We start from the raw sequence: 26982 nt of genomic DNA, 5'->3' as shown, positions 1-26982 counted from the left end.
CCAGACCTGCTGGGTTTTTCCAGGTATTTCTGTTTCTGTTTTGTAGCAGATATGTCATTTAGGACTCAGCCAGCTCGGTCAGTAACGTTGCTACCAAGCCACTCTTGGTGCTGGACATTGAAACACCCCACCCAGAGTACATTCTGCGCCATTGCCAACAAGTAGCAATTTGATACAACTGAGTGGCTTGCTAGACCATTTGAGAGGGCATTTAAGAGTCAACCCCATTGCTGTGGGTCTGATGTCACATGTAGGCCAGACCAGGTAAGGACATTAGTGAACCAGATGGGTTTTTACGACAACCGACAATGGTTTCATGGTCATCATCAGACTTTTAATTCTACATAAGCCTGCTTAAACTATTCCAGCATTCAACCATCCCTCACAGATCAACCTCATATCCAGCAAAGCTTTGCTCCTTCTTCACTCCAAACTCAAACCCTGGTCCTTGCTCACTTTAGTCATAGGTCATAATCCCTCTCTACCACATCTCTGAAGTTCCCGTCAAATATCCAGAGCCCCTTTATTTTTTTCGTGGTGTACAGGAACCAAAACAGGTGTGGTGGCCCATGTGCAGGCAATCGAGAAAAAAAGCATCAATCGCTTAGCCTGGTAGTTCAGTCAGCCACCCCATGCCAACTTCATCTCACCCTATACAATCCATTCACACTCGTTGTAACATCCATCTCTCCCTCTTATAAACCCATTTCTTTGCTAAAATAATTAGTGAAAAGTAAAACGTGCAAATCTTTTACAAGAGTTAGTGTGTAATTTACTGTAATAGTATCTTGCAATGGTTACAATTTTACACAGCTGTCATTTTTAGTCACAAGACAGAGACTGATTAAATATAAATTCATGAGAAATGTTTATAGCTTTTAGCAAATTGATTATACAATGAGGAGGAATTATTTTATAATTGCTTTTTATGACTGAATCAATAATTTATCTAATCTACACGCCAATGCAGTCAGAAAACAAGACCTGAAGATGAGTTTGTCAAAGCAGAGTTATTCTACAGGGCTGGAAATGAGCCATGGCAACTGAACAGCTTATATTTCACCCCTCTCCTATTTTTACTTAGTTCTGTTGAAGGGTCATGAGGACTCGAAACGTCAACTGTACTCTTCTCCGCTGATGCTGCCAGACCTGCTGAGTTTTTCCAGGTATTTCTGTTTCTGTTTTTGTTTTGGATTTCCAGCATCCACAATTTTTTGTTTTTAGCTTTTTCTTTCTACAGGTTTCATCACTTCATTGTTGGCAGTGTCTGAACACTGGATATAAATTCATTGAGCCTATTATTCAACATACTGCAACTGGGAATTTCTCTACTTCCTGGCAAACTTATGGATGTTACCCCATCCATATGTGGCAGATTATTAGCCCTGCTGTATCAATTAGAACTGGGTCCTACAGCTTGTGAAGTTCAAGACCTGTTATGTCATGAAATTTTTCACACACCAAGGATATAAGTAACTTATACAGCTGGGAGGTAGGGGAAAAAGTTGCCATGCCCGTCATCTTGCCACTGCTGACATTTTACCAATGGCGGGGTAGGTAGTGGGTGGCCAATTAATAGCCATCTACGGATTTCTTTCTTCTGCCGGTGTTAAAATACATGCGGTGAAGGGAGGACACTTCACCACCACACCCAGAATAGCCTGGCGGCCTTCCTGCTGGCTTGGGACATGGGGGGGGTGAGGGGGCGCATGCACCCTTTTGCCCAAGGAGGACCCCTCCTTGGCAAACTCCACCCCAACTGGAAGGCACCCCTCACCCTTGCATTTGCCTCCCCCACTCTCACCTCACCAGGACTAGTCTGTTTGGCCCCGGCCTCACTTAACTGCTTGGGTAACAGCACCTCATCTTTCGTCTTGGTGCTCTACAGCCTTCTGGATTCAATATCAAGTTCAACAACTTTAGATCATAACCTCTGCCTCCATCTTGTTCCATTTTTTTTTACATTTCTTTCTTTACCTCTTCATGTTGCATTCAGATGGCTGATATATAGCCATTCACACCTCATTTGGACACAATTTTTGTTTCTTTACTATATCTGTTCTCAATGTTTTTGGCTTTTGCATCATGAAATCTGTTGTTAGTTAATCTCTCCTGCCCTCCACCTTGTCATAGCCCCTCCCTTTTGTTCTTCCTGCCCCCCTCCCCCCTTCTAGTGGTTTAAAAACTCGAACATTTCTATCTTCCTTCATTTCTGATGAAAGGTCATCGGCCTGAAACATGAACTATGTTTCACTCCGTAGATGCTGCCTGACTGGAGGGATTTGAAAACATTGATGAGAAATTTTAACATCAAGGTGTTGCTGACCCAGTAATTCAATGAGCACAGAGGTGACGGGTGAACTGATGGATGCGAGTTAGCAAACAGGTGACAGAGTTTTGAATAAGCTTATTTACAAAGAGTGAAAGGTGGGAGGTCCTGGTAGGTACACACAACATAATTAGTACAGGAGTAATCAACCAAAAAAAGAGTCTGGGCAGAATTTTCTGTGCCCACTGGCGTCGGGTTTCTGGCGTGGATGAGCGGACAATATGGCGGGAAGGCTGGAAATTGGTTTCACGACATCATGAAGCCAATTTGCAATCATGCACTCTGTCCATCAACGGCAGGCCGCGTTTCCTGCCACCACACGTCGGGAACTTCATTGAAATATATCTGCATATCATTATAAGCTCTGCTCCCCCCCATGCTGGATCATCCGGGATCACGCTAACCGTGTTTCACAACAGCATTTAAAAGGCGTGTGCCTGGCGAGCTGCACTTTGAGGGTAACTTGAGGTGAGTGCACAGTAACGTTGTGCAGCACTCACGAGAGTCGCTTGTTAGACCTCAATGTTGAGGCGCCGCGCATTTAGGCAAGGGCACAAGCAAGTCATTTTTCTGACTGGCTGACAGTGCGATGCCAGGGCAAGGGCTACACTGCAGTTGAGGTGAGTTGAGGAGGGTGGGGTGGGCAGGGGATCAAAGGCTGCACTGCGGCCGATGGTGGTGCACAAGCTCGTGCCAGGGGTGGGTGGGAGGTAAGCAGTCGCGCATTAGGGAAACCTTGTATAAAGTGGCCATTCCGCCGCAGCTGAGACAGTTCAGACACAGCCACAGTGACATGCTTGAAGTCGGGCCTCTAGCTTATCTGACCACCCAAGCAACGCAGAGGCCTGAAAGTGCCACCAAGTGCTCCAGAGCTTTTAACTCCTCAGGCACAGACTACAAACTAATGACAGTTTTTGTGGACTGCACAGCAATTGGACAGCTGGGCATGTTCTACAATCCCTTTTGCAATGTCATCACAGGTTTGGACCAGTCTCCCCCATGGTTCAAGCTAACAGTGCAGCCTTGCAGTGCAGGTTAGGAGAATGCCTGGGCCTGAGCTGAGAGCACAGCATGCAGTCCAATGCACAAAGCTGCTGCCAATCGGTCAGGTGCAATGGGGCGGAGGTGGGTGGGGTTTTGGGCAGCCATGCAGCGCACTAAACTCTAGCCATCGAAGTGGTGGCCAGCACTTTCCGGGATGCGTGAAGAGGCCTTCAGACTTAACCAAGAGAGGATCTTAGTAAACCCAAGCTGACCCACGCATCTCTCTCTTTCATCCTGCAGGAGGAGTACATCAGGAATATGGAGCCTGGCGATGTAGCTGTATGACTCATGGCTTACAGGGAGCGGAGACAAAGGAGAGAGCAATGGAGGCGCCTGGCTGCACAGAGGGAGGAGCAGCACCCTGGGGGCTTCCACGCAGGCCGCTGAAGAGCTACAGTGAGCTGTCACTGGTCGAAGCCCAGCTAGACCCAAGGTCTATAGACAGTACTCATCATTCCTGCAGGTGACCAATAGCCAGTGTCACCGAAGACTGCACATATCCAGGGAAATGGTCGGTCACATTTACCACCTGCTGCAGGATTTGGCACCACAGGGGCATGGAGGGCGTTCACTGCCAGTGGCTATGAAAGTGACCACAGTGCTCAATTTTTACGTCAGTAGCTCCTTTCAGGGCTCCACATCTCTGTGGGATATAACAAGCTTCCATGTATCCATGAGGTCACAGACGCCATCTTTGAAGGCACACAACTTTCTGTATTTCGCCTGGGATCAGAGAAGCCAGGATGCAGGAGCGCTGAGATTTGCCCAGATCTCAGGTTTTCCAAAGGTGCAGGGTGCCATTAACTGCAATCACATGGCACTCTGATCTCTGTGGCAACAAGTGGTCAACTGCATCAACCACAAGGGCATTTGCTGAATGTTCAGCTGGTGTGAGACCACAAATGCATCCTGCATGTCTGCGCATGGTTCCCAGGGAATTTCCACAACTCCTACATTCTCAGTAGGTCTCAGATCCCTGACATCTTCCAGGCTCCACAGAGGCTGGCAGCAGGATTGGCTCCTCGGGGACAAGGACTACACGCAAATCAAGTGCCTGATGACACCCGTGCGGTGGCCTCAGAGTGCAGCAGAGCGAAGGTACTAGGTTCATGCTGCAACTCACACTTAGGTGGAGCAAACCATCGGAATGTTGTAAATGAGGTTTCTGTGCCTGGGCCAGTAGGTGGAGCCCTGCAATACAGTCCACGGAGGGTGTTGTGCATCTTCATCTCCTGCTGCGCCCTTCACAACCTGGCGCTGCAACAGGGAGAGGAGCTGCTGCATGTCTCCTTCGAGGAGGAGAACATTGATGAGAATGAGGGTGAGGAGGTCCCTGAAGGCAAGGATGACGGCAATGCGGCCATCACACTGACCAGATGAGGCATGCGCGCTCGGGAGGCCCTCTTAGCCACAAGATTTGTGGAGGATGATGGCGATGTGCAGTGAGGAGACACCATAGATCCTCACATTGCATCTGAGAATGTTTGACTCCAGTCTGGTTGATGGCAACTCACATACCCTCTGAGATAAGGCTCCTGTCATGGAGATGCAGCAGATGCCCATTGTCCCTGCATTCAGGAGGATGATGACAACATGCAGTGGGGACACTCCATGGATCCTCACACAGCTTTTGTGAATGCCTGACTCCTGTCTGCCTGATGGTACCTTACTAGCACTTTGTAAACAGGGTCATATCATGGAGATGTAACTGAGAAACTTTAACTTGTCATGATCCTATGGCATCCTTTGTGAGCTGGACCCTTCAGGTACAACTGTCACCGGACAAAGATGCTGCTGAGATGGGGGACCAGCCGCACCTCAAAAGGTGCTGGGAGCTCACAGAGAGAATGACAGAACTCGTGCCACCAACCCAGGGAAGCTGGAGTGAGACTGAGCTGCCCCGCACTCCTCTCATGTTGACACTGTTCGATGGCAACTATGCCATCAGCTATGGAGTTCAACCTGTGCAGCAATGCAGGACTGATGTCCTGGACCAAGGCCTCCATGGCAGGCACCATCCTACCAGTGTTGACCTCGGTGCATTGGCATGCTGACGCTATCACCTCAGACTGAAGGCGGACGGACTCCTCCATCGTGCCTTGCAATCTGAGGAGTGCAGCAGACATTCCTTCCTGATGCTCCCGAGTTTGCCTTTGCAGCTCCAGCATCTGAGGTATGACCGAGTCAAGACGCTCGTCATCTGACTCGGACTCAGCAGATTTCTGGTCTCCAGCAGTCCTCCGAGTGCCCAAAACCTGGGCAGCCCCTATCTCCACCTGCTGTGGATCAGACAGTGTGATGTGCTCACCAGATTGTGACCCCAAGAGTGTGGGTGAGCACTGTGATGGGTCTTCAATGAGGGTTTCTGCAGATTCCTCTTCCAAGGTGTTTTCAGGGCTTGAGTCGAAGATCTGGGTCATGGATTCCCTCACTTGTTTCCCAGATGTGCCTGCGAAATCAAGGGGAGATAATTAGTGCATGGCAGTGGCCTGTGAAACAGGACACATCACTCACAGCATGGTTGTCTGATGGATGTTGCACTGCTGGAACCTCACTTGGTTGAGCACCACTGACCTCACCGTCAGCACAGAACGGTCCAGATCCTCGCTGGCCAGCTGGATGGCTCTGTTTACAAAGTCCATGAGGACCTTGATTTCAGGCATTCTTCCACTAGTCTGTGACCTCTCCTCTTGTTGTGTGCCAGCTTGTACCACACGAATACACATGGAGAGAGCGTAAGCAGGACACGTGCCAGGCCAGATGATAAGTATGCCTGGCGTATGTGGCTGGTGAGTGGTGCCAAGGGCAGGATAAGGGCAATGAAGGTGTGTGTGTGAGGCTGAATGGTGATGTCCCCTGAACTGGCAATGAGTAAGATCCCTGTGGATGTGTGATGGTTTTTGCCATTCATTCATGGGATGTGGGCTTCGCTCGCTAGGCCGGCATTTATTGCCCATCCTTAGTTGCCTTTGAGAAGGTGGTGGTGAGCTGCTTTCTTGAATCTCTGCAGTCCACGTGGTGTAGGTACACCCACAGTGCTGTTAGGAAGGGAGTGCCATGATTTTGACCCAGCGACAGTGAAGGAACTGTGATATATTTCCAAGTCAGGACGGTGAGTGGTTTAGAGGAGAACTTCCAGGTGGTGGTGTTCCCAGGTATCTGCTGCCCTTGTCCTGGATGGTAGCGGTCATGGGTTTGGAAGGTGCTGTCTAAGGAGTCTTGGTGAGTTTCTGCAGTGCATCTTGTAAATGGTACACACTCCTGCTACTGCGTGTCGGTGGTGGAGGGAGTGAATATTTTGTGGATGGGGTGCCAATCAAGCAGGCTGCTTTCTCCTGGATGGTGTCGAGCTTCTTGAGTGTTGTTGGAGCTGCACTCATCCAGGCAAGGGGACAGTATTTCATCACACTCCTGACTTGTGCCTTGTAGACAGTGGACAGGCTTTGGGGAGTCCGGAGGTGAGTTACTCATCGCAGAATTCTAAGTGACTGACCTGCTTTTGTTGCCACAGTATTTATACGGCTAATCCAGTTCAGCTTCTGGTCAATGGTAAACCCCAGATGTTAATAGTGGGGGATTCAGTGATGGTAATGCCATTGAATGTCAAGGGGCAATAGTCAGATTCTGTCTTGTTGGAGATAGTCATTGCCTGGCACTTCAGTGGGACGAATGTTACTTGCCACTTGTCAGCCCAAGCCTAGATACTGTCCAGGTCTTGCTGCATTTGGACATGGACTGCTTCAGTATCTGAGGAGTCGCAAATGGTGCTGAACATCGTACAATTATCAGCGAACATCCCCACTTCTGACTTTATGATGGAAGCAAGGTCATTGATGAAGCAGCTGAAGATGGTTGGGTTCAGGACACTGCAATGATCTCCTAGAGCTAAGATGACCGATCAACAACCACAACCATCTTCCTTTGTGCTAGGTATGACTGCAACCAGTGGAGTGTTTTCCCCAATTCCCATTGACTCCAGTTTTGCTAGGACTCCTGATGTCACACTCAGTCAAATGCGGCCTTGATGTCAAGGGCAGTCACTCTCACCTTACCTCAGGAGCTCAGCTCTTTTGTCCACGTTCGAACCAAGGCTGTAATGAGGTCAGGAGCTGAGTGGTCCTGGCGGAAACCAAACTGAGCATCACTGAGCAGGTTATTGTTAAGCAAGTGCTGCTTGATAGCACTGTTGATGGCCTCCTGGCAATGAATGTCCACCACCATTCATAACTGGATGTTGCAGGACTGCAGAGCTTCCATCTGATCCGTTGGTTCTGGGATCACATGGTTCTGTCTATCATTTGCTGCTTATGCTGTTTGGCGCACAAGTAATCTCGTGTTATAGCTTCACCAGGTTGACATCTCATTTTTAGGTATGCCTGGTGCTGCTCCTGGCATGACCTCCTGCACTCTTCATTGAACCAGGGTTGATCCCCTGGCTTGATGGTAATGGTAGAGTGGGGCATATGCCAGGCCATGAGGTTCCAGATTGTGGTCGTGTACAATTCTGCTGCTGCTGATGGCCCACTGCGCCTCATGGATGCCCAGTCTTGAGTTGCTAGATCTGTTCAAAATCTATTTCATTTAGCACGGTGGTAATGCCACACAACACGATGGAGGGTATCCTCAATGTGAAGGGAGGACTTCATCTCCACAGCGACTGTGCGGTGGTCACTCCTACCAACACTATCATGGACAGATGCATCTGCGGAAGGAAGATTGGTGAGGATGATGTCAAGTATGTTTTTCCATCTTGTTGGTTCCCTTGACACCAGCTGCTAGCCTGGGTCCTTTAGGGCTCAACCTGCTCAGTCAGTATTGGTGCTACTACTAAGTCACTCCTGGTGATGGAAATTGAAGTCTCCCACCCAGAGTACATTCTGCACCCTCAGTGCTTCCTCCAACTGGTTTTTAACCCAGAGGAGTACTGATTCATCAGCTGTTTTTGGGGGGTGGGGGGGGGTGTGTGTGCAGTCTGTGGTAATCAGCAGGAGGTTTCCTTGCCCATATTTGATCTGATGCCATGAGGCTTCATGGGATCTGGTGTCGACGTAGAGGAGTCCCAGGGCAACTCCCTCCCAACCATATACCACTGTGCTGGCACCTCAGCTGGGTCTGTCCTGCCGGTGGAACAAGACACACTCAGGGATGATGACGGTGCTGTCTGGGACATGATCTGTAAGGTATGATTCCGTGAGGATGACTATGTCAGGCTGTTGTTGGACTAGTTTGTGAGACAAATCTCCATTTTGTCACAAGCCCCCAGATGTTAGTAAGGAGGACTTTGCAGAGTCAACTGGGCTGGGTTTGCCAGTGTCATTTCCATTTGTGAGTGAGAGAGTTAAGAATGATGAGAAGAGTGACTTACCCTGGCAGAACAGAGGAATCATTCTTCATCGTTCAGCACTGGGTAACTGTCCTGTTTTACAGGACTTTGGGACTGACCACCATTGCCACCACCTCCCAAGCCAGATTGGTGATGTTGCTGCCCCTCCTGCGACCAGAGCAGGGGTAGAGAGCATCACGGCGGGCCTCCACAACGTCCAAAAGGCATCCCAGGAACGCATCACTGAATCGGGTGCTGCAGTATTCTCGCCTTTCAGTGCCATTTCTGTTCCTCACAATAAGTGTTTCTGTATTAATAAGTTCTGCAATAAGTGAATCCAAAGCTGTTTTTTAGTTCAAGCTGGTTTATTCCCACTATAGCTTCTCAGTGCTACAGGCTTCCTAGTAGCTTCCACACAGAGTGTTCCAGCTGTATCTAATTATGCTGTTGAGACAGGAGAACCAATGTCCATCACCTGTTTTAATTAGCAATTGTCTTTAACAAGATAATTGCCATGCAATGTGATTACTGATACATTGATAATGTCTGCTGCGCAGCAGTTCTGGGCTGGAAGCACAGAGGTGCATGCACAGCTACACTTTAAAAATGGCGCCCAGCATGAGGAAGCAGCGAGGTGATGGCGTGGTGGGTGAATCAGAGGCCGCTCACCAGCGAAATGGCGTGTTTCCTGAGAATGCATGATTAATGAGATGGGATTGGAGTGACACAGCGTGAAAAGCTGCCATTGTGGCTAACGGGTAAAACATTCTTTTTCCCACCCGCTATCGCACTTAGTGCAAATCTGGGACAATTCTGTCCAATGTGTTTAAGGGAACAGTGATGAAACATACTGATTATGAAGCAGAACTACAGGTTCTTTGCATATCCATCCATGAAACTGTCACAATCATCAAGGAAGGTCACGGAGATGGACAGTATGAATGAGTTCAAGAGGCAATTAGATGCATTTGTACAGAGACAAAAGATTGAGAGATATAGTGAGACAGCAAGCAAGTGGAACCGATTTATGAATAAGGGACAGAGTTGTTTAGATATAATAGTTCTTTGCTGTTCCTAAAAGGATTGTTATTAGTGATGAATGGGAACAGACTTAAGAGGGTACCAACAATGACACACTAATCATCAGTGTTGCAAACACACTGACTGCTCCCGTAATTATGATATTTTAACTGAAGCAATGGAACAGGTTCATGGCAGGATATTAAACCATTTTAGATTTTGATAAGGTATCTACCATTACTCATGCAGATTATACTGTGTTTCTATAATAACAATGTTCATGATAGCTTCTCTATTATGGCAATCTTTACAATAAATTTTAAAACATGTTGCATTATGTGCACTCACAAGAACGATTACTAAAATCCCACATATACATTTAACAATTACTTTTACAGGAACGAGACAACTGAATCCCACAATGCTGTATATAATACACTATGAAAAATTCTGTTTCACCTCCTGCCTTTAAAACTCATTGCCAATTCAAAAATCAGATCTGCCCATTGCCACCTAACTTCTACAAGTGCAGAACAAAAAAATTGTGCAATCTAACACAAAATTGTTGCTACAATGTTTGGACAGTTAATTCTGCTGCCTCCCTGGTCTGGTGTTGCTGAAATAAAAGAAGTCTGCAAGGTTACAGTTGTGTTTTAATCACCAGCATGGCTTTCATACCAGTCAGTTACAAGCAACATTCATACAAAAGTGAATCAAGCCTTTTAGCAAACTCTGCAAGTACCAAAAGGCTGGATTCTACACTCAATCCTGCATACTGTTTTATTTTATTTCTAGACGAAAGGACTAAGTAAATACACGTGATTAATCATTGCCAACATGAAGGCAGAAATCTCTTAACCAGCATTATGGTTAAAATGGCAATATAGTATAACTTCTAGGCACTGGAGGGACAGCACAGGATACAGTTAAATGTGTAGTTACTGGTACATTAAGACTGTTTCTAAACTGGCTTAAGCTGCATGATAATGCTGCTGGCTCCCAACATGCATCTTCAAGGCCACCCACCAGAAGATCCATATATACTGCCTCTTCTCAGCAGGCAGCCTGAACATCTCTGGCATATTTATTTGCTACCGACTGTTGCTTCTTCAGCATCAACCTACTGTTTGTATATTCCGTTTCAAAATAACCACAGGTATATCTCATTTTGCCAATATAAGCAATCTTCTGGTTTTACTATAGTTCTTGTCAAGAATTGTTCAGAACCTAGTAACGGGTCTGTGCCAACAGGTACAAGGGAATGAACAGATTCTGTTGATTCCTCTTGTATGCTCCAAAGAAATCAGGGGATGAAATTCCTCTGCACCCAGTTCTTGTTGAGGCTCCACAGCTTCTAAGGACTGGGCCAAGACTCCTCAAAATCACACTGGACTTTTACAGCTGTGCAGAAAGCTACAGCAAGAGAGAAAGAAAGGAAAGCACACACCATCAATGACTTACACCTCACCAGACTGGCCTGGATTTGAAGCTAAATCCTGATTACATTTTTGGTGCATAGGTTGACAATCAAATTCCTTTACTTTGAAAAGTAAGGACTTGGTTAAAATAGTACACACAAGAACTTTACACATATGTGTTCACCAATCCTAATGTGTTAATGATAGCACATAAGAGGAATTTCTCCCCAAATTTGGGTAACAATTTCCTTTTCCTCAAAGTGCATCAGTTTTAAATTCATTATTTCAAATAAATCTAATTTTAGATAAAATATCTACACAAGATCAAATGTTGGCAGTGTTTTAGCACAGAAAGCCATTTAAAACATTTTATTGGCCACAAGAGATTAGGGAAACAACAGGATTGAATTCTCGTGAGAAGCATTTACTCATTTTGAGAAATTAAAGTCATACCTTGTGTAAATGTTATCCACAATGCCAATCACAGCTTCTTCTGCAGGGACATAGGATCCAATTTGTGCCATGACAGTGATCAGTGCCACTTGTCTAATATAAGAACTCTTTCCTCCCATGTTGGGCCCAGTAATTACCATAACTCTCTGTCCATCTCCCTGAAAAACAAAACCCGACAAAATTAATGATCAGTAGATAGCCCAAGAGGCACCAGTCTCAAAGCATGACCTGGACAGTCATGCTCATGAACTATACCCCAGTTTTGGTGTTTTCTGATTATTGATCCAGATTTACTGCTATGTTCATAGTTTTAAACACTTATCAAGGTTTAATCAAGCAATTCATTGTGAAGCTTTCAAACCAGAGGACCTGTCCAAGCAAAGGGAACTCACCTTTGCCCCCTCACAGCTGGAGAAACACCAGTATCAGAGGCTCAAAGGCTTAGAGTTGGAATCTAAAATATGAGCAGGCAAGCAACCTAATGAGCTGGTCAAATTTTAATGCACGGGTGTCAAGGTATTAAGAAGGCTTATACCATTTGAAGATGGGATAATGCTTCATGATGTGCTTTTTCATATTTCATGCAAATTACAGCAGAACTGAGGGCTGGCAGAAGACAGGAAAAAAGGAAACATTTTTCACAGCGCCATTATCATAGCAAGCCTACAATAATTTCAAAATAATTAAATAGGCCTGAAATCCCCAAAACAATTCAATTAAGATTTAAAATTAAATGTTATAACTGGGGTTGATGTTCTGGTCTCAATGCACAGAAATCACCAGAACTTATAGGGATAATGTATTATTCAGCATAAATTTCTGGCAAAGGATGCTCTTGGTGTACGTACTACACAGGAGGATAGGTGGGAGAATGAGTACAGGAGGGCATCAAACGTCTTTTGCTGCTGCAAACGCTGGACAAGAGAAAGGGTGCCCTACTGACAGTCGAGGGAAGGCCTTTTCCAGAGGGGATCAAGTTAACATGTTTATAGGCGCTGGCTTCATGCTGTGTGCAGTGCCCACAGGAACTGGGAACAAATGCACCACACAGCGGTGGCAAACTTTAAGAAAGCTGCAATGGTGAGGCTACCCAGTACTGTATATCAGATTGTTATGACACAGCAGTTGGTAAAGGCTGTTATTTAAAATCCCAGAGGGAAACTTTAAACAGCTGTCATAACCTACATTTTTAAGTGGTATGTTTGAGAGACAGCTCTAAATTCAGGAATCAGGCCACCAGTTCTCGAGAGGTTTTTATATCAAATTACATGAGACACTTATTAATTTACACAAGTTAAACATGTGCACATGGCTACAAATTACTACTATCATAACTTTTTGACAAATTCCCAAACTAATCTCCACTAAGGTAACAACAACCCATAGACTTTAAGCAGGCACCAGGCAAAGCATTTTCACCTTACAAATTCAAAATGAGGTTCCTTTCACTTTGGTTCCTGTGCAAACTGTTGTAGGTTTACAGCTGCTTTGTTGTTACATGCCTCTGCCCTGCACACACAAAACTGCTGTCTGTTATCCCCAGCACTTCTCTTTGAATGTAAGCCCTCATTGTATCACCAGGCCCTTTGAACTCCACCTCTTCTAACAATAAAACCCCTTTTATTGTACCAATTTTATTCATAATATAAATATTGCTTGGTCTTTCCTAGCTAGGTGCAAGATTTCACTCCCCTTCTTGAATGCTCTATTCAACAAAATGCAAATGTACCTCAACCCTCTCTGTTTACACCTCAAAACTACTATACATCAAAGCACCCAGAGTGGCTGGTTTTAATCTAATTAAGACACAGACACACCCACAGACTAAACTTCTATTTAAAAAAAAATCCCAATAACATTATATACATTAATAGCTTCATGACACAGGTAGATGACCCATATCTACCTATCACTGTGTTGCTCATCTACACATTTACTGCTGATCCATTAAGATCCATGCAGTTCCTTTATTGTTTAGCATGCATCTCCAGGTAGCAGATGGGCAAACATTCAAGCTGTAAGGTACAACTGAAACTCAAGGGACAAGGAAAGATTGTAGAAAGACGGACTTCTCGTTTACCCTATGTCTACTTTATATCAGAGAGCATTCTAACAATCAAAAATTTTAAACCCAATATCTCCATTATTTTAACTACATGGCATGAATAAAATGCATAAGCAGTCTGGGATATAACCAGATTTCACTCCCTCTGTTGCTGGTAATTCATTTGTCATTGTGTGTTATCAGTTTAGGCCAACATTGAGCTACAGATCAAATCCCATACCTTCTCAGCATGTCTCTTCAACATATAGTCACTATTGTATACATGCACACTTTCAAGTTCATTAATGTTAGAAGATATCAAGTTGTTTAGCTTCAATTCTGGATTTTTTTAAGAAGGATTTGATCATTGGCAGGGGACATTAAAAAAAATTCCAACCATGTCATAAAATATTAAAATTGCCTGCCAATGGAATAGTTTCTTCACTCTGAATAGAACTTAACTCTCATTTATGCTAGTATTAAAACCAATGTTGTGGTTATCAGGCACAATGCCCTCTCTTGTTTATTGCAGTCTTGTGAGAACTACACTATTCCCCACTCACGCACTGTGCAAGAACTATGAACCCAGACTGCCTCTGTTTCACAGGAGAGTCCTTGCAGGTTTAGAGTTAAGGAACAAACTTTCAAAATGAGCATAAATGTAAAAATGGGTGGAGAAGAAACTATATACACACAAAGAAGGTGGTGCAAAGAAAACCTTTACAAGGATGACGGCCAGAACCAAGAGGTGACCACTATCACGGGACTCTGACCAGACTGGGGCTCTTATCTGTAGCAAAGAGAAGGCTGAGACTTTTAAAATTAATGAAAGGGTCTGATAGGGTAGATGTAAAGAAGATGGTTCCACTTGTAAGAGAGTTCAAAACTAGGGGTCATAAATATAAGGTAGTCACTAATAAATCCAATAAATAATTCTTCACCCAGAAAGTGGCTGTAATATGGAACTTGCTACCACATAGAAAGATTGAGGAGAATAGCACAGGAGCCTTTAAGAGAAAGGAACAGAAGTGTAAACTGATAAGGTAGGTACAAAGTAGGGTGTGATGATATTTTCTACAGCCCAACCACAATCCCTTAATTTGATTCAGCCCAAAGTATGAAGAAAACGATTTGCTGCAATGAAACACTACACTGCAGGGGTACAATATGGTCATCCAGCATTGCTATGGCTTGCAGAAGAGGAACAGAGACACATTTTCCTATTAAGGTTAGAAATCTACTGCCAAGTCTCAACAGTGATGCACAACAGCAATCATGAGAAATGTCTGCTGAGGGTGGTTGGGGGAAAGAAAGACGAATGTGTCCAAAAGGGTACATTGCGTGCTTGATTTTTAATCAATTTTGTTTTTGACTTACCATAAAATATACAGACTGAATGCAGCACAACTCTGTAAGCACGTGCTTATATAATTTGTTTGGAATAAGACTGCACATTTCCTTCTGAGAAATAGATTATCTCACATTCTTCCATTCAGTTCATCATGACTGTGCCAATTCTTTGAAATCTCTCCCCTAATCTTTTCCTCAGAGCTCTACAATTTTTTTCTTTCTTTTAAAGTATATATCCAATTCCCTTTTACAAGATTATATTGAACCTGCTTCCACAACCCTGTCGGGCAATGCATTCTAGACCCTAACCACTCGCTGCATGAAAAACCTTTTTTCATATCACTTCTGCTTCTTTTGCCAATTACTTTAAATCTGTGCCCTTTCATTCTTGATCCTTTCATGAATGGGAACAGTTTCCCCCTGTCTACTTTGTCCAGGCCCCTCATGATTTTGAATAATTCTATCAAACCTTCCCCCTGTTTGAAAAACATCCATTAACCACTGCTCTCTGTTTCCTGTCACTAACCCAATTTCATGTCACATTGCTATTGCTTACTTTATCCCAAATTATTGATTATTTTATCCCAAATTATTGTTTCCAGAAATTTCCTCACCACTGAAGTTAAACCGACTGGCCTGTAGTTACTGGGCTTATCCTTACTCCCTTTTTTGGACAATGGTGTAATATTTGAAATTTTCCAGTCCCCTGGCACCACTTACTCCAAGGAAGACTGAAAAATTATGGCCAGTGCCTCCGCAATTTCCACTCTCACTTCCCACAGTATCCTTGGGTGCACCTCATCCGGTCCCAGTGTTTTATCAACTTTACAGATAACTTATCCAATGCCAACTCCTTTTCAATTTTAAATCCTTCTAGTGTCTGAATTACCCTTCTTTTTTATCATGGCCTGGGAAGCATCTTCTTCCTTGGTAAAAACAGATGCAAAGTGAGCTATGCTCGCTGCCTCCAAATGTGAATTCTCTTTTTGGTCCCTCATCATCCCTACTCCTCCTTTTACCATCTTTTTACTATTTATATGCTTATGGGGCTTTGGGATTCCCTTTTTTGTTGGCTGCCAGTCTCCTTTAATACTCCCTCTTTGCTTCTCTTTTGCTTCTTCACCTCCCCTCAAACTTCTATTTTCAGCCTGGTTCTCAATTGTAGTTTCCACCCAACACCTGTCATAAGCACACTGCTTCTTCTTTATCTTAATTTCCATCTCCTTTATCATTCAGGGAACTCTGGATTTGTTTTAAAAACAAAAAACTACTGCGGATGCTGGATTTGTTTTCCCTACCTTTGCCTTGACTGTATCCGGATCAGCTCTCCTTTGAAGGTAATCCACTTTTCCTGCTAACCTTCGAGTCCAATTTATTCGACCCATTTTTCTTACTCTGGATTGTTTTTTGTCCTTTTCCATAGTAAGCCTAAACCTTATGGCCTGAATTTAGTGCTTGGCATGCGCACCAAGTTGGCGATCTCGAAAACGGACGCGAAATGCGCTTCCGGCTGCGATGGGCCCCCGAACGCAACTTCACACTGAGAAAGCCTCAGTACCGCTGAAGGGGGTGGGAGCCGACAAAACTGAGGGTGCGGGTGGATGCATCTAGCAAGCTGCCTGAAGGCAGACAGCTGCTGCGGAGCTGCCTTGGGGAGCTGTACAGATTAAATTGTGTCTAATGCAACACATTCAAGCATCTGACAGCATAACTCAAAAAACATTAATCCTCAGATATCTTTTATCATTATAGTTCATCCCAGATATTTCATCCCACCCTTGGATAAGGTTTCGTTAAAAACGGGTTGCCCGCCTACCAGTTTAGCCTGTGCGACAAGTGCAAAATCGCACAGGCAACATAAAATCGTGGACAATAGGGTTTTTAATGGCCTTAATTGGCCCTTTAATTGTTGGCAGACACGGCTCCGACTCCCACTTGTGCCCGCCAACCTCAATGTTGCTCGTGTGCACGATGACGTTAGGGCGCATGTCTGACGTCATTTTGCGCAATTTCACATGCGTTCGAGTCCGGCACACGCCCGCCCGATCAATGTAAAATTCTGACCTATGACGCAATGATCACTACCCGTTAAATGTTCTTCTACCGAACTTGATCTACTTGGCCTAAGTCATTTCCAAGAACCAGGTCCAGCAGTGCCTCCTTCCTCTTTGGACTGCAAACATACTGCTGTAGAAAATTTTCCTGAATGCACACTATGAACTCTTGACCTTCCTGGGATGCCAAACATCCCAAGAAAACCAGTATTGAAGCAGAGACAGGAACTCACCAAAATTAATGTTAACAAAGCAACAGGAATGAAGAAAATAACAACATCACAGGCTGACAAATACACAGCGTCAGTGACATCACAGGAAAACTGTAAGTTCATTGTTTGGTAAGAAGCTGCTGTTAGGGACTGTCTTCAAGTTGCTGTAAATTTAACAAGCGCATTATTTTTAAAGAAGTAGCTATACTTGGATTTAAGTGAGAAACACCAGGAATAAGGGAAAATCAGGGCCGGTATAATAAAGTAATATAAATAAACCAAAGTAAAATAAAGTTAAGACATGGCAGGGCAGCTCGGTCGAGTGGAATGTATGTCCTGTAATATATGGGCTAAGTCAGGGACACTACTGGTGTCCTAGACGACCACATATCCTATTAAAAGGGGTATACAGTACACGGGCAGGGAGATTATGCTGAGCTTGAATAAGACACTAGTTAGACCTCAGCTGGAGTATTGTGTGCAGTTCTGGGTACCACATTATAGGAAAGATGTGAAAGCATTGAAGAGAGTGCAGAAGAGGTTTACCAGAATGGTTCCAGGGATGAGAAACTTCAGTTATGAAGATAGATGAGAGGGGTTGGGACTGTTCTCCTTCAAAAGGAGAAGACTAAGAGGAGATTTGATAGAGGTGTTCAAAATCACGAGGGGAGCTGGATAGGGTAGATAGCGAGAAATTGTTCCGGCTGGTAAAAGGATCAAGAACGAGAGGGCACAGATTTAAGTGATTTGCAAAAGAAGCAAATGTGATGTGAGAAAAAACTTGTTCACACAGCGAGTGGTTTGAGTCTGGAGTGCACTGGAAGTGGGGTGGAGGCAGTCAAGGCAAACAAGAGGGCATTAGATGATTATCTGAATAGAAACAATGTGCAAGCATATGGGGAAAAGGCAGGAGAATGACACTGAGTCATAATGTTCATTCGGAGAGTCAGTGCAGACATGATGAGACAAATAGCCTCTTTCTGCGCTGTAACACTCTGTGATTAATGTACAATTAACAGTACGGCATGAGTAGTGCTGCAAAAAACATGTCTAAGCTTTTTGCCTTGTACTCATCAGGACACTCGCAAGAATACCAATAGAAGGGGGAAAACAACAATTTATACTGTATGTGAAGAGAGTGCTGATTGGTTGGCCACTGGTATTGTCATGGAGAATGCACCACAGTGTCCAACATCAGATGCGATTCCGCGATTGGACAATATTTGCTAAATAGTCCTCAATGTGCTACGGATTATGCTGACAACCAATTTAAGATTGTCAGCTGGGCTCGCAATGTCGCGCATTTGCATGTACTGGAAGCTACATATATTAATACACAGGGCCCTGTCCTTTGCAGACAGAAAGAACATGTACATACATTGCACCTGTTTCAGCTAAACAAAATAAATGACAATCATTTGCTGACTCATTCCTCAGTGCAATGCCTTGACACAGGGTCAAGCTGCATGGTTTAAATTTCAAACAATGCTTGGCAGTTAGCCGTCAGTCACCATCAGTAGCGCATTCTCCATGGCTACGCCACTTGCCAACCAATCAGCACGCTCTTCACAAAGAGTATAAATTGTTGTTTTCCCCCTTATATTGGTATTCTTGCAAGCATCCCAAGTTTTGTGCTACCAAACGACTGTCAGTAGTCTCTGGAATTTAGAAGCTTAAACTTTGATCAAAATCATCCCTTAAGATATTAAGAGGAGCAGAGGGCAGATAGAGAAAAACTATTTCTGCTGGTTATAAGTCTAGGACTACGTGGCACAGCCTAAAAATTAGAGCCAAGCCAGTCAGGCATGAAGTTAGGAAACACTTCTACAAGCAAAGGGTGGTAGAAATTTGAAACACTATTCCACAAACAGCAGTTGATGCTAGGTCAATTGTTAATTTTAAATCCGTGATAGATTTTGGCTGACCGAAGTCTTAAATGATATGGGACATACAGATCAGCCATGATCTCAATGAGTGGTAGTACACACTCAAGGAGCTAAAAAGTCTACTCCTGTTCCTATTTATATATTCCTGTTCCAATGTTCCTCATTTCCATTCCATTTTCTTTAGCAATTATCTTAAATCTGTCCTATCTGGTTACCGACCCTTCTGCCTGTGAAACAGTCTCTCTTTATCTGCTTTAGTAAAAACTTCATAATGTTGAACACCTATATTAAATCTCCTTTTAAGCATCTCTGCTCTAAGGAGGACAATCCCAGCTTCACCCAACTACCCAGATAACTGAAGATCCTCTTTCCGGTATAATGTTAGTAAATCTTCACTGCACCCTAAGGCCTTGAAAACTTTCCTAAAGTGTGGCCCCAATATTGAGCATGTACTCCAGCTGAGGCCTAACCAACCATTTAAAAATGTGTATATAACTTCCTGACTTCTGTAACAAAGGGTTGGATTTAACCAGCCCAATAGGAAAACCAGCAGGGAACATCCCTGTCAGTTCCATGGCATTAAAAGCCCCTCAGGCACTTAAATGGCCACAATTGGGTCTTCACTGGGACTCAGGAACCCAGCAGCAAAAGTCCCATTGGAGGCTCAGGATCACTGGGAGTGGTGGCAACTGCCAGTAATGCACCCACCATTGGCCCAGGATTGCCAAGGGGCCCCAGGTTAAAGGTGTGAGGGTGAGATGACAGTGTGGGGTCATGGGTGAGAGGGGTGCAGGAGGGTTGGAAATCCAGCATAAGGTTTCATCAGCACCCACTTCCCAATACCAGGATCCTTGATCGGGCACCAAGTGTTTGACACCTGCCGATCCCCCACCCCAGGAGGCTGCTGGTAAATCTAATAAGGTTTTGCTGGGCATCTTACGGGAGGTACGAGAAAGCCATGCGGCTCCCATTTAATTCCTGGGCCACCACTGAATTGCGGTGAGCTCAGAGATAATGGGTGTCTACTGGTTCATTAATGAGCCTAAATAACATCCCACTGTTGGCTGCTGGGTATCCTGCATCAGCACCCTCCGCCCTCCAACTTAATCAGGAGCCTATCCCGCAATTAAGTGTTGCCTGACCGCCATGGTCTCCACCAAGCTTCACTGAATCCAACCCTAAGTTTTCAATTGATCTCATTGAACTGATTTGTTTGATTAACCCCCTAGTGATCTTCAAACTCATGTATTTTCATTGCTCAACATATGTTTCTCTTAAGTATTAAATCTATTTAATAACATAGCCATTACAAAATGTGTCAGATCGACATCATCAGTCTTGTGAAATGATACACATACTATTCTACTATCAAGTTTACAATAAAACCAGCAATGAAATATCCTATGGCACATTATAGCCAAAATATTAAACGCATTTCTGATCCAAGACCATGGTTTCTCTTATGGAAGTTGCCTTTTACAACAATGGAAAAATATAACAGCAACTTAGGAATACCTCAATCAGAACAGCAGGCAGAGTATTACAGATCCAATCCTAGAGTTTGCATCTTCAAAGTTACTGCATATCTCACTACAGTTAAATTGTTCTGAATACGTAATTGTGAAAGTATTGTGGTTAGCGTGCACGTTTGACTAGTTCTACATACTGTGGATAAAGTAGCCAGCTTTTTAAGCAATGTCTTAGAGCAGCTGTGCCTGGGAATTAAACTCAACTATCATCTCCGCACTCATCCTAACAAATATACATCAAATAACCATCCATTTGATTTGGTAGAAAAATAAGTGGCTACATTGTGCTATTAACCTATTTTCAGCATTGTGTGCTGAAGCCAAGTTTCTTATGAAGTGGTCAATGATACATCAGGAAGGGAGGAGTTAGCTCCATATTTGAAGTCATTCACAGTTGTTTTGTTCTCAAATGTATTCACTGACCTCAACCCCACCCACTGACCTGTATTTTTTTTTTAAAGAAAACAATAAGTGAACTGAGGTTTGATGCCGTCTCTGAAAATTTCCACAAGCACAAATCAAGAATCAAAGCACGTGAGATTTCCAAATAGCCACAGTTGTCAGTTTTTTTCAATATAGGCAACTCTCCCAGCAGTTGTGTACACCTGGCATTGAAATGAAACTTACATCACAAATAACGAGGGTTGAAAAGTGATTACTACTCAGGACTTTCCTGACTGTATTCTCTGGATAATTTGGTAACTATTAACAGCAGTTGGAATAAGGAATACGATGATTTTATTCGTAAGGTATTATTTTCCATCAATCTTCCCACAAAAATCAAATCCATATTTTTTAAAACCCTTCCAATGAATATAAATAAAAACTGCAAGTAGAACTGATAGGTGTGAAATGCTCCAGATAGTAAATATGTTCTCTGGATCTAGCGATTCTGCTTCCACCATTGTCTCAAGTTATTATATTCTATTATTAATAACCATAAATGTACACAAATTCTCCAAATATCACCACTCTATCTTTTGGCAATGATCTTATGACTTCTAGTTTACTGCTTCACCAACCCCTGGGAGCAATTCCTTCCCACTTTATTTTTTTTAATTCATTCACGGGATGTGGGCTTCGCTGGCCGGGCCAGCATTTATTGTCCATCTCTAGTTGCCCTTGAGAAGATGGTGGTGAGCTGCCTTCTTGAACTGCTGCAGTCCATGTGGTGTAGATACACCTACAGTGCTGTTAGGAAGGGAGTTCCAGGATTTTGACCCAGTGACAGTGAAGGAACAGCAATATATTTCCAAGTCAGGATGGTGAGTGACTTGGAGGGGAACTTCCAGGTGGTGGTGTTCCCATGTAACTGCTGCCCTTGTCCTTCTAGGTGGTAGCGGTCGTGGGTTTGGAAGGTGCTGTCAAAGGAGCTTTGATGAATTCCTACAGTGCATCTTGTAGACGGTACACAGTGCTGATACTGTGCGTCGGTGGTGGAGGGAGTGAATATTTGTAGTTGTGGTGCCAATCAAACGGGCTGCTTTGTCTTGGATAGCGTCAAGCCTCTTGAGTGTTATGGGAGCTGCACTCATCCAGGCAAGTGGGGAGTATGCCATCACACTCCTGACTTGTGCCTTGTAGATGGTGGACAGGCTTTGGGGAGTTAGGAGGTGAGTCACTCGTCGCAGGATTCCTAGCCTCTGACCTGCTCTTGTAGCCACAGTATTTATATGACTAATCCAGTTCAGTTTCTGGTCAATGGGAACCCCCAGAATGTTGATAGTGGGGGGGTTCAGTGATGGTAATACCATTGAATGTCAAGGGGCGATGGTTAGATTCTCTCTTGTTGGAGATGGTCATTGCCTGACATTTGTGTGATGCAAATGTTACTTGCCACTTGTCAGCCCAAGCCTGGATATTGTCCAGATCTTGCTGCATTTGGACATGCACTGTTCTCATATCTCTCATAATTTTTGAATATTTACATCAGTTCTCCTTTTCACCTTTTCTATACTTATGAAGAGTTCTAGTTTCCCTAGTCTCTTGTAACTAAAGTCTCAGTATCAATTTGGTTAATTCTTTATGCACTCTTTCCATGGCATTGACACCCTTCCTAAAGTATATCCAAAACTCAGTACAGTACTCTTATTATACCTAACCAATGATTTGCACATTGGTTCAGCATTACCTCTCTGCTTTTGTGCTCCATGCCCCTCTAAATAAAACTTAGGATCCCGTGTGTCTCATTTTGCACCTTTTTCAAGATTTTCCAATTTGAACCCCCAAATTTCTCTGCTCCTCGAACTCCACTTAGATAAGGAATGTCTTATTTAGCAGACAGAGGAAGAGGTTTAAGGAGGAAATTCCAGAAGTTAGGGTCCCGAAAGCTGAAACACAGCTGCCAAAGATCAGGTGAAGGGATGCACAATAGGTCAGGGTTGGAGAAATGCAGAGTTCGCAGAGGGTTGTAGGACTGAAGGAGGATACAGAGATGGGGTACAGGGAGACCTCGAGAGATTTGAAAAAAGATAGGAATTTTAAATGTAAGACATTGGTGAAGCTAATTGGACATACCCGACCACAGAGATGGTGGGTGAATAGGAATTTGTGCAACTTAGCATAAGGGTGACATATATTTTTGGAGGGTAGATGAGAAGCCAGCCAGGAGAGCACTGGAATAGTTCTGTCTGGAGGTAACAAAGGCATGGATGAGAGTTTCAGTAGCAGATCGGTTGAGGCAGGAGTGGAGATGGGTGATATTAGAGGTGGAAGTAGGTAGTCTTTCTGAAGGCGAGAATGATGCTAATATTTATGCAAGAGAGGTGAAAAATACATTTAACAGGAGACAACAAGTTTCATTCCACGTTTCAACTCGATTTTCTCGCCTTTAAATAAAGTGACATTTTGAAAGCACACAAAGCCTCTTTGAGGTAACAAATAGAAACTGAGGGAGATGGGGAAGCTGGTTGAAGATGTGGGAACCTCTGGCTCCTGTCACCTGCCCTTGGATCTGTGTCAAGGAGGATTCAAGGTGCAATGAGTAACAGCAGAACAAAGGGAGTAAGGCTATAGGCGGAGATGGTGGATAGGTGCCAGGAAGAGAAAAGGGTATTGGTATGGTGGGTGGTGGAGGATGCGATGGGAGGAAAAGCAGCACAAATGTTTGGGGGAAGGAATGGAAGGCAGCTGGCAAGGGCCATGTTTTCCTCCAAGCCCATCTGAAATGGAACCTGCAACACTGGTGCCTCCTTTACCGGCCACACCCACAATCATCTCTAAGACAGAAAGGAAAGGGAAAAAAATGAAGAAACGAGGAAAAAGGGTCAGAGAAGTAGAAGGACAAGATAAAGGTTGTGATGAAAAATTTGCAGATCTGGCTTGAGTATTTAAGAAGAAACTTTAATGTATATCTTAGCTTCATACATTAGGATATGTTTGCCTTCACCTACTAGAATCAGTGTGAATATGTAGACTACACAGTCCCCCGAACCTGCCCCCATCTCCCCAAATGCCTCACATTTACATAGGCAATTTGGGGAAAACATATTCCAATCCCCTTACTTTCTGCCACATGACACTACTGAAAACATAGCATTAGGGCAAAGGTCATCCAATCAACCAAGCACACACAGCAATTTAATTGCAGAGTAGAGCATTAAAAGATTTTATTGAATACTCACATGCAGTTCAGTGCTATTTGGAACATACTGCTCCTGTTCTCCCATAAGAATGTCAATCACAGGGTGCCTGCCATTCTTAATTACTATTTGTCTCTCTTCTTCCAGCACAGTTGGTCTGTACAGATAACACAATGGAAGTATTATTAAATAATATAACACTTGGTGCTCTATATTCAGTGAAAGCAGTCATGTTACCAATATTTTTTGCTTTATTTTAATTATTAAATACAAGTCAACATGTACAAGTCATACAGAGAACAGTTGGATGTTTAGATATGTTAGATATGTTTAGATAGGGATCGTTTCCTCCGGGACACCCTGGTCCACTCCTCCATCACCCCCTACACCTCAACCCACTCCCACGGCACCTTCCCATGCAACCGCAGAAGGTGCAACACCTGCCCCTTTACTTCCCCTCTCCTCACCGTCCAAGGGCCCAAACACTCCTTTCAAGTGAAGCAGCATTTCACTTGCACTTCCCTCAATTTAGTCTACTGCATTCATTGCTCCCAATGCGGTTTCCTCTACATTGGAGAGACCAAACGCAGACTGGGTAACCGTTTTGCAGAACACCTTCGGTCTGTTCGCAAGCATTACCCAGACCTCCCTGTCGCTTGCCATTTCAACACTCCACCCTGCTCTCATGCCCACATGTCCGTCCTTGGCTTGTTGCATTGTTCCAGTGCAGCTCAACGCAAACTGGAGGAACAGCACCTCATCTTCCGACTAGGCACTTTACAGCCTTCCAGACTGAATATTGAGTTCAACAATTTTAGATCATGAACTCTCTCTTCCATCCCCACCCCCTTTCCGATCTCCCCCTTTTTTTTCCAATAACTTATATAGATTTTTCTTTTCCCACCTATTTCCATTATTTTTAAATGTATTTCCATCCATTGTTTTATCTCTACCTTTTGGCCTTTTTTGATTCCTTCACCCCACCCCACCCCCACTAGGGCTATCTGTACCTTGCTTGTCCTGCTTTCTACCATTAGTTAGCACATTCCTTAGATAATATCACCACCTCCAACACCTCTTCGTCCTTTTGTCTGTGACATCTTTTGGTTATCTCCACCTATCACTGGCCCTCTATCCAGCTCCACTTGTCCCACCCCCCCTTAAACCAGTTTATATTTCACCTCTCTTCTATTTTTACTTAGTTCTGTTGAAGGGTCATTCGGACTCGAAACGTTCCTCTCTGCAGATGCTCCCAGACCTGCTGAGTTTTTCCAGGTATTTTTGTTTTTGTTTTGGAATTCCAGCATCCGCAGTTTTTTGCTTTTATCATTTGTTTAGATATGTTACTCCTTCTTAGGCAGTCCTTCCAGATTGAGAGTAACTTGCTTCCACTCTGATTCGTTAGGCTCTGAAATGGCTGATAAGTCCAATGCATGATTTGCAGATTCTCCCACTTGCAAGGCAGGATTTGAAGATTTGAGGACTTCAAGGATTGGGTAGATGAATTGTGTGCTTCCTCCAAGGCCTAAACTTCACCTCTGCAAAATCTCTCAATTTGTTTGGTGCCTTTCTGAATGTACCTTCTCCATTTAGGTCAGTCACAGGCCTGAGACCCCAGTGAGTCAGCAAGGATGTTTGACCTCTTCAGGGATTCTTTGAAGACATCCCTAAAGCATTTCCACTGTGTTCCTGTGAGTGTCCTGCCGAGTTCCAAGTAGAGCAGTTGCTTCAGGAATCTGGTGTCAGGCATATGAACAACATATCCTGCCCAGCAGAGCTAGTTTTAAATGATTGGAGGCTTGATGTTGGGCACATTTGGTTGGGAACCACCTTTCCTGTCACTGGATTTGGAGGATCTTGGGAAGGTCCCACTGGTGATACTTCTCCAGTGCTTCTGCTGCTGTGGGTTGTCCAAGCCTCCGAAGCATATCAGAGTTCATGGATCATTGATGCTCAGTAAACCAAGACCTTATTCTTGGATTTGACATCCTAGTCCTCAAATACCCTTTCCCTTAGTTGGTCAAAGGCTGAACTGGCACATTGGAGGTGATAATGAATTTTGTCATCTGTGTCAGCCTTTGTTGAGGCAAGGCTCCCAAGAGATGGAAAGTGGTCTACATTTTCCATTATCTCACTGTTGATCTTAACCAATGGGTTAATGGCTGTTGGGGGGGGGGGGAAATGGGGGGCAGTGCTGTGCTGTGAGAGCTGATTGAAAGAGGCCCTTATTTTTCTGGACATTTAGTGAAAGGCCTATTTTCTCAAATACTTTGGCCTGGAGCTCAGTTTCTGAGTGGGCGCACACACAAGCATCATCTGCATACTGGAGTTCAATGACTGAAGTTGGAGTGGTTTTGGTTATGGATTGAAATGGGTGAACAGTTTCCCATTTGTTCTGTAAGTTATCCCCTTGCCTGTGGGTAATTTGCCAGAAGTGATGTGCAATATTGCAGTGAGGAAAATGGAGAAGACAGTTGCTTTGATGACACAGACCTGTTTGACCCTAGTCTTGGAACCCAATTGCCATCATAACAAGCCCTGCTCCGTCAAGGCTGTGTAGCGGCATGCACCAACCACCCAACATTTTAAAAATTCACATGCAGGCATCTTGCACTCACCTAAATGAGGTTTTGGGCCTTGAACATCAAGATCCTCATGAACGATCCCAACAGTGGCAGGCCTAAACGCCACATCGCCATCATAGCGTGGGAACTCTGGCACCTCGACATCAATAATGCC

General features: G+C 44.2%; 1 protein-coding gene across 2 annotated transcripts in view; it reads right to left on the bottom strand.

Moving 5' to 3' along the window:
* msh3 (mutS homolog 3 (E. coli)) overlaps positions 1-26982 on the bottom strand; it is a 336423-nt gene that overhangs the window by 153954 nt on the left and 155487 nt on the right. For both annotated transcript variants that reach the window (XM_078564469.1, XM_078564461.1), the window contains exons 19-20: positions 24286-24400; positions 11588-11745 (exon numbers count right to left, since the gene is read on the bottom strand). In XM_078564469.1, the coding sequence (XP_078420595.1) occupies positions 11588-11745; positions 24286-24400 (273 nt within the window). The remainder of the gene's footprint in view (positions 1-11587; positions 11746-24285; positions 24401-26982) is intronic.

The sequence above is a fragment of the Cetorhinus maximus genome, chromosome 2, assembly GCF_964194155.1.
Source record: "Cetorhinus maximus chromosome 2, sCetMax3.hap1.1, whole genome shotgun sequence".
NCBI lineage: Eukaryota > Metazoa > Chordata > Chondrichthyes > Lamniformes > Cetorhinidae > Cetorhinus > Cetorhinus maximus.
This window is presented reverse-complemented; position numbering and strand designations above follow the sequence as displayed.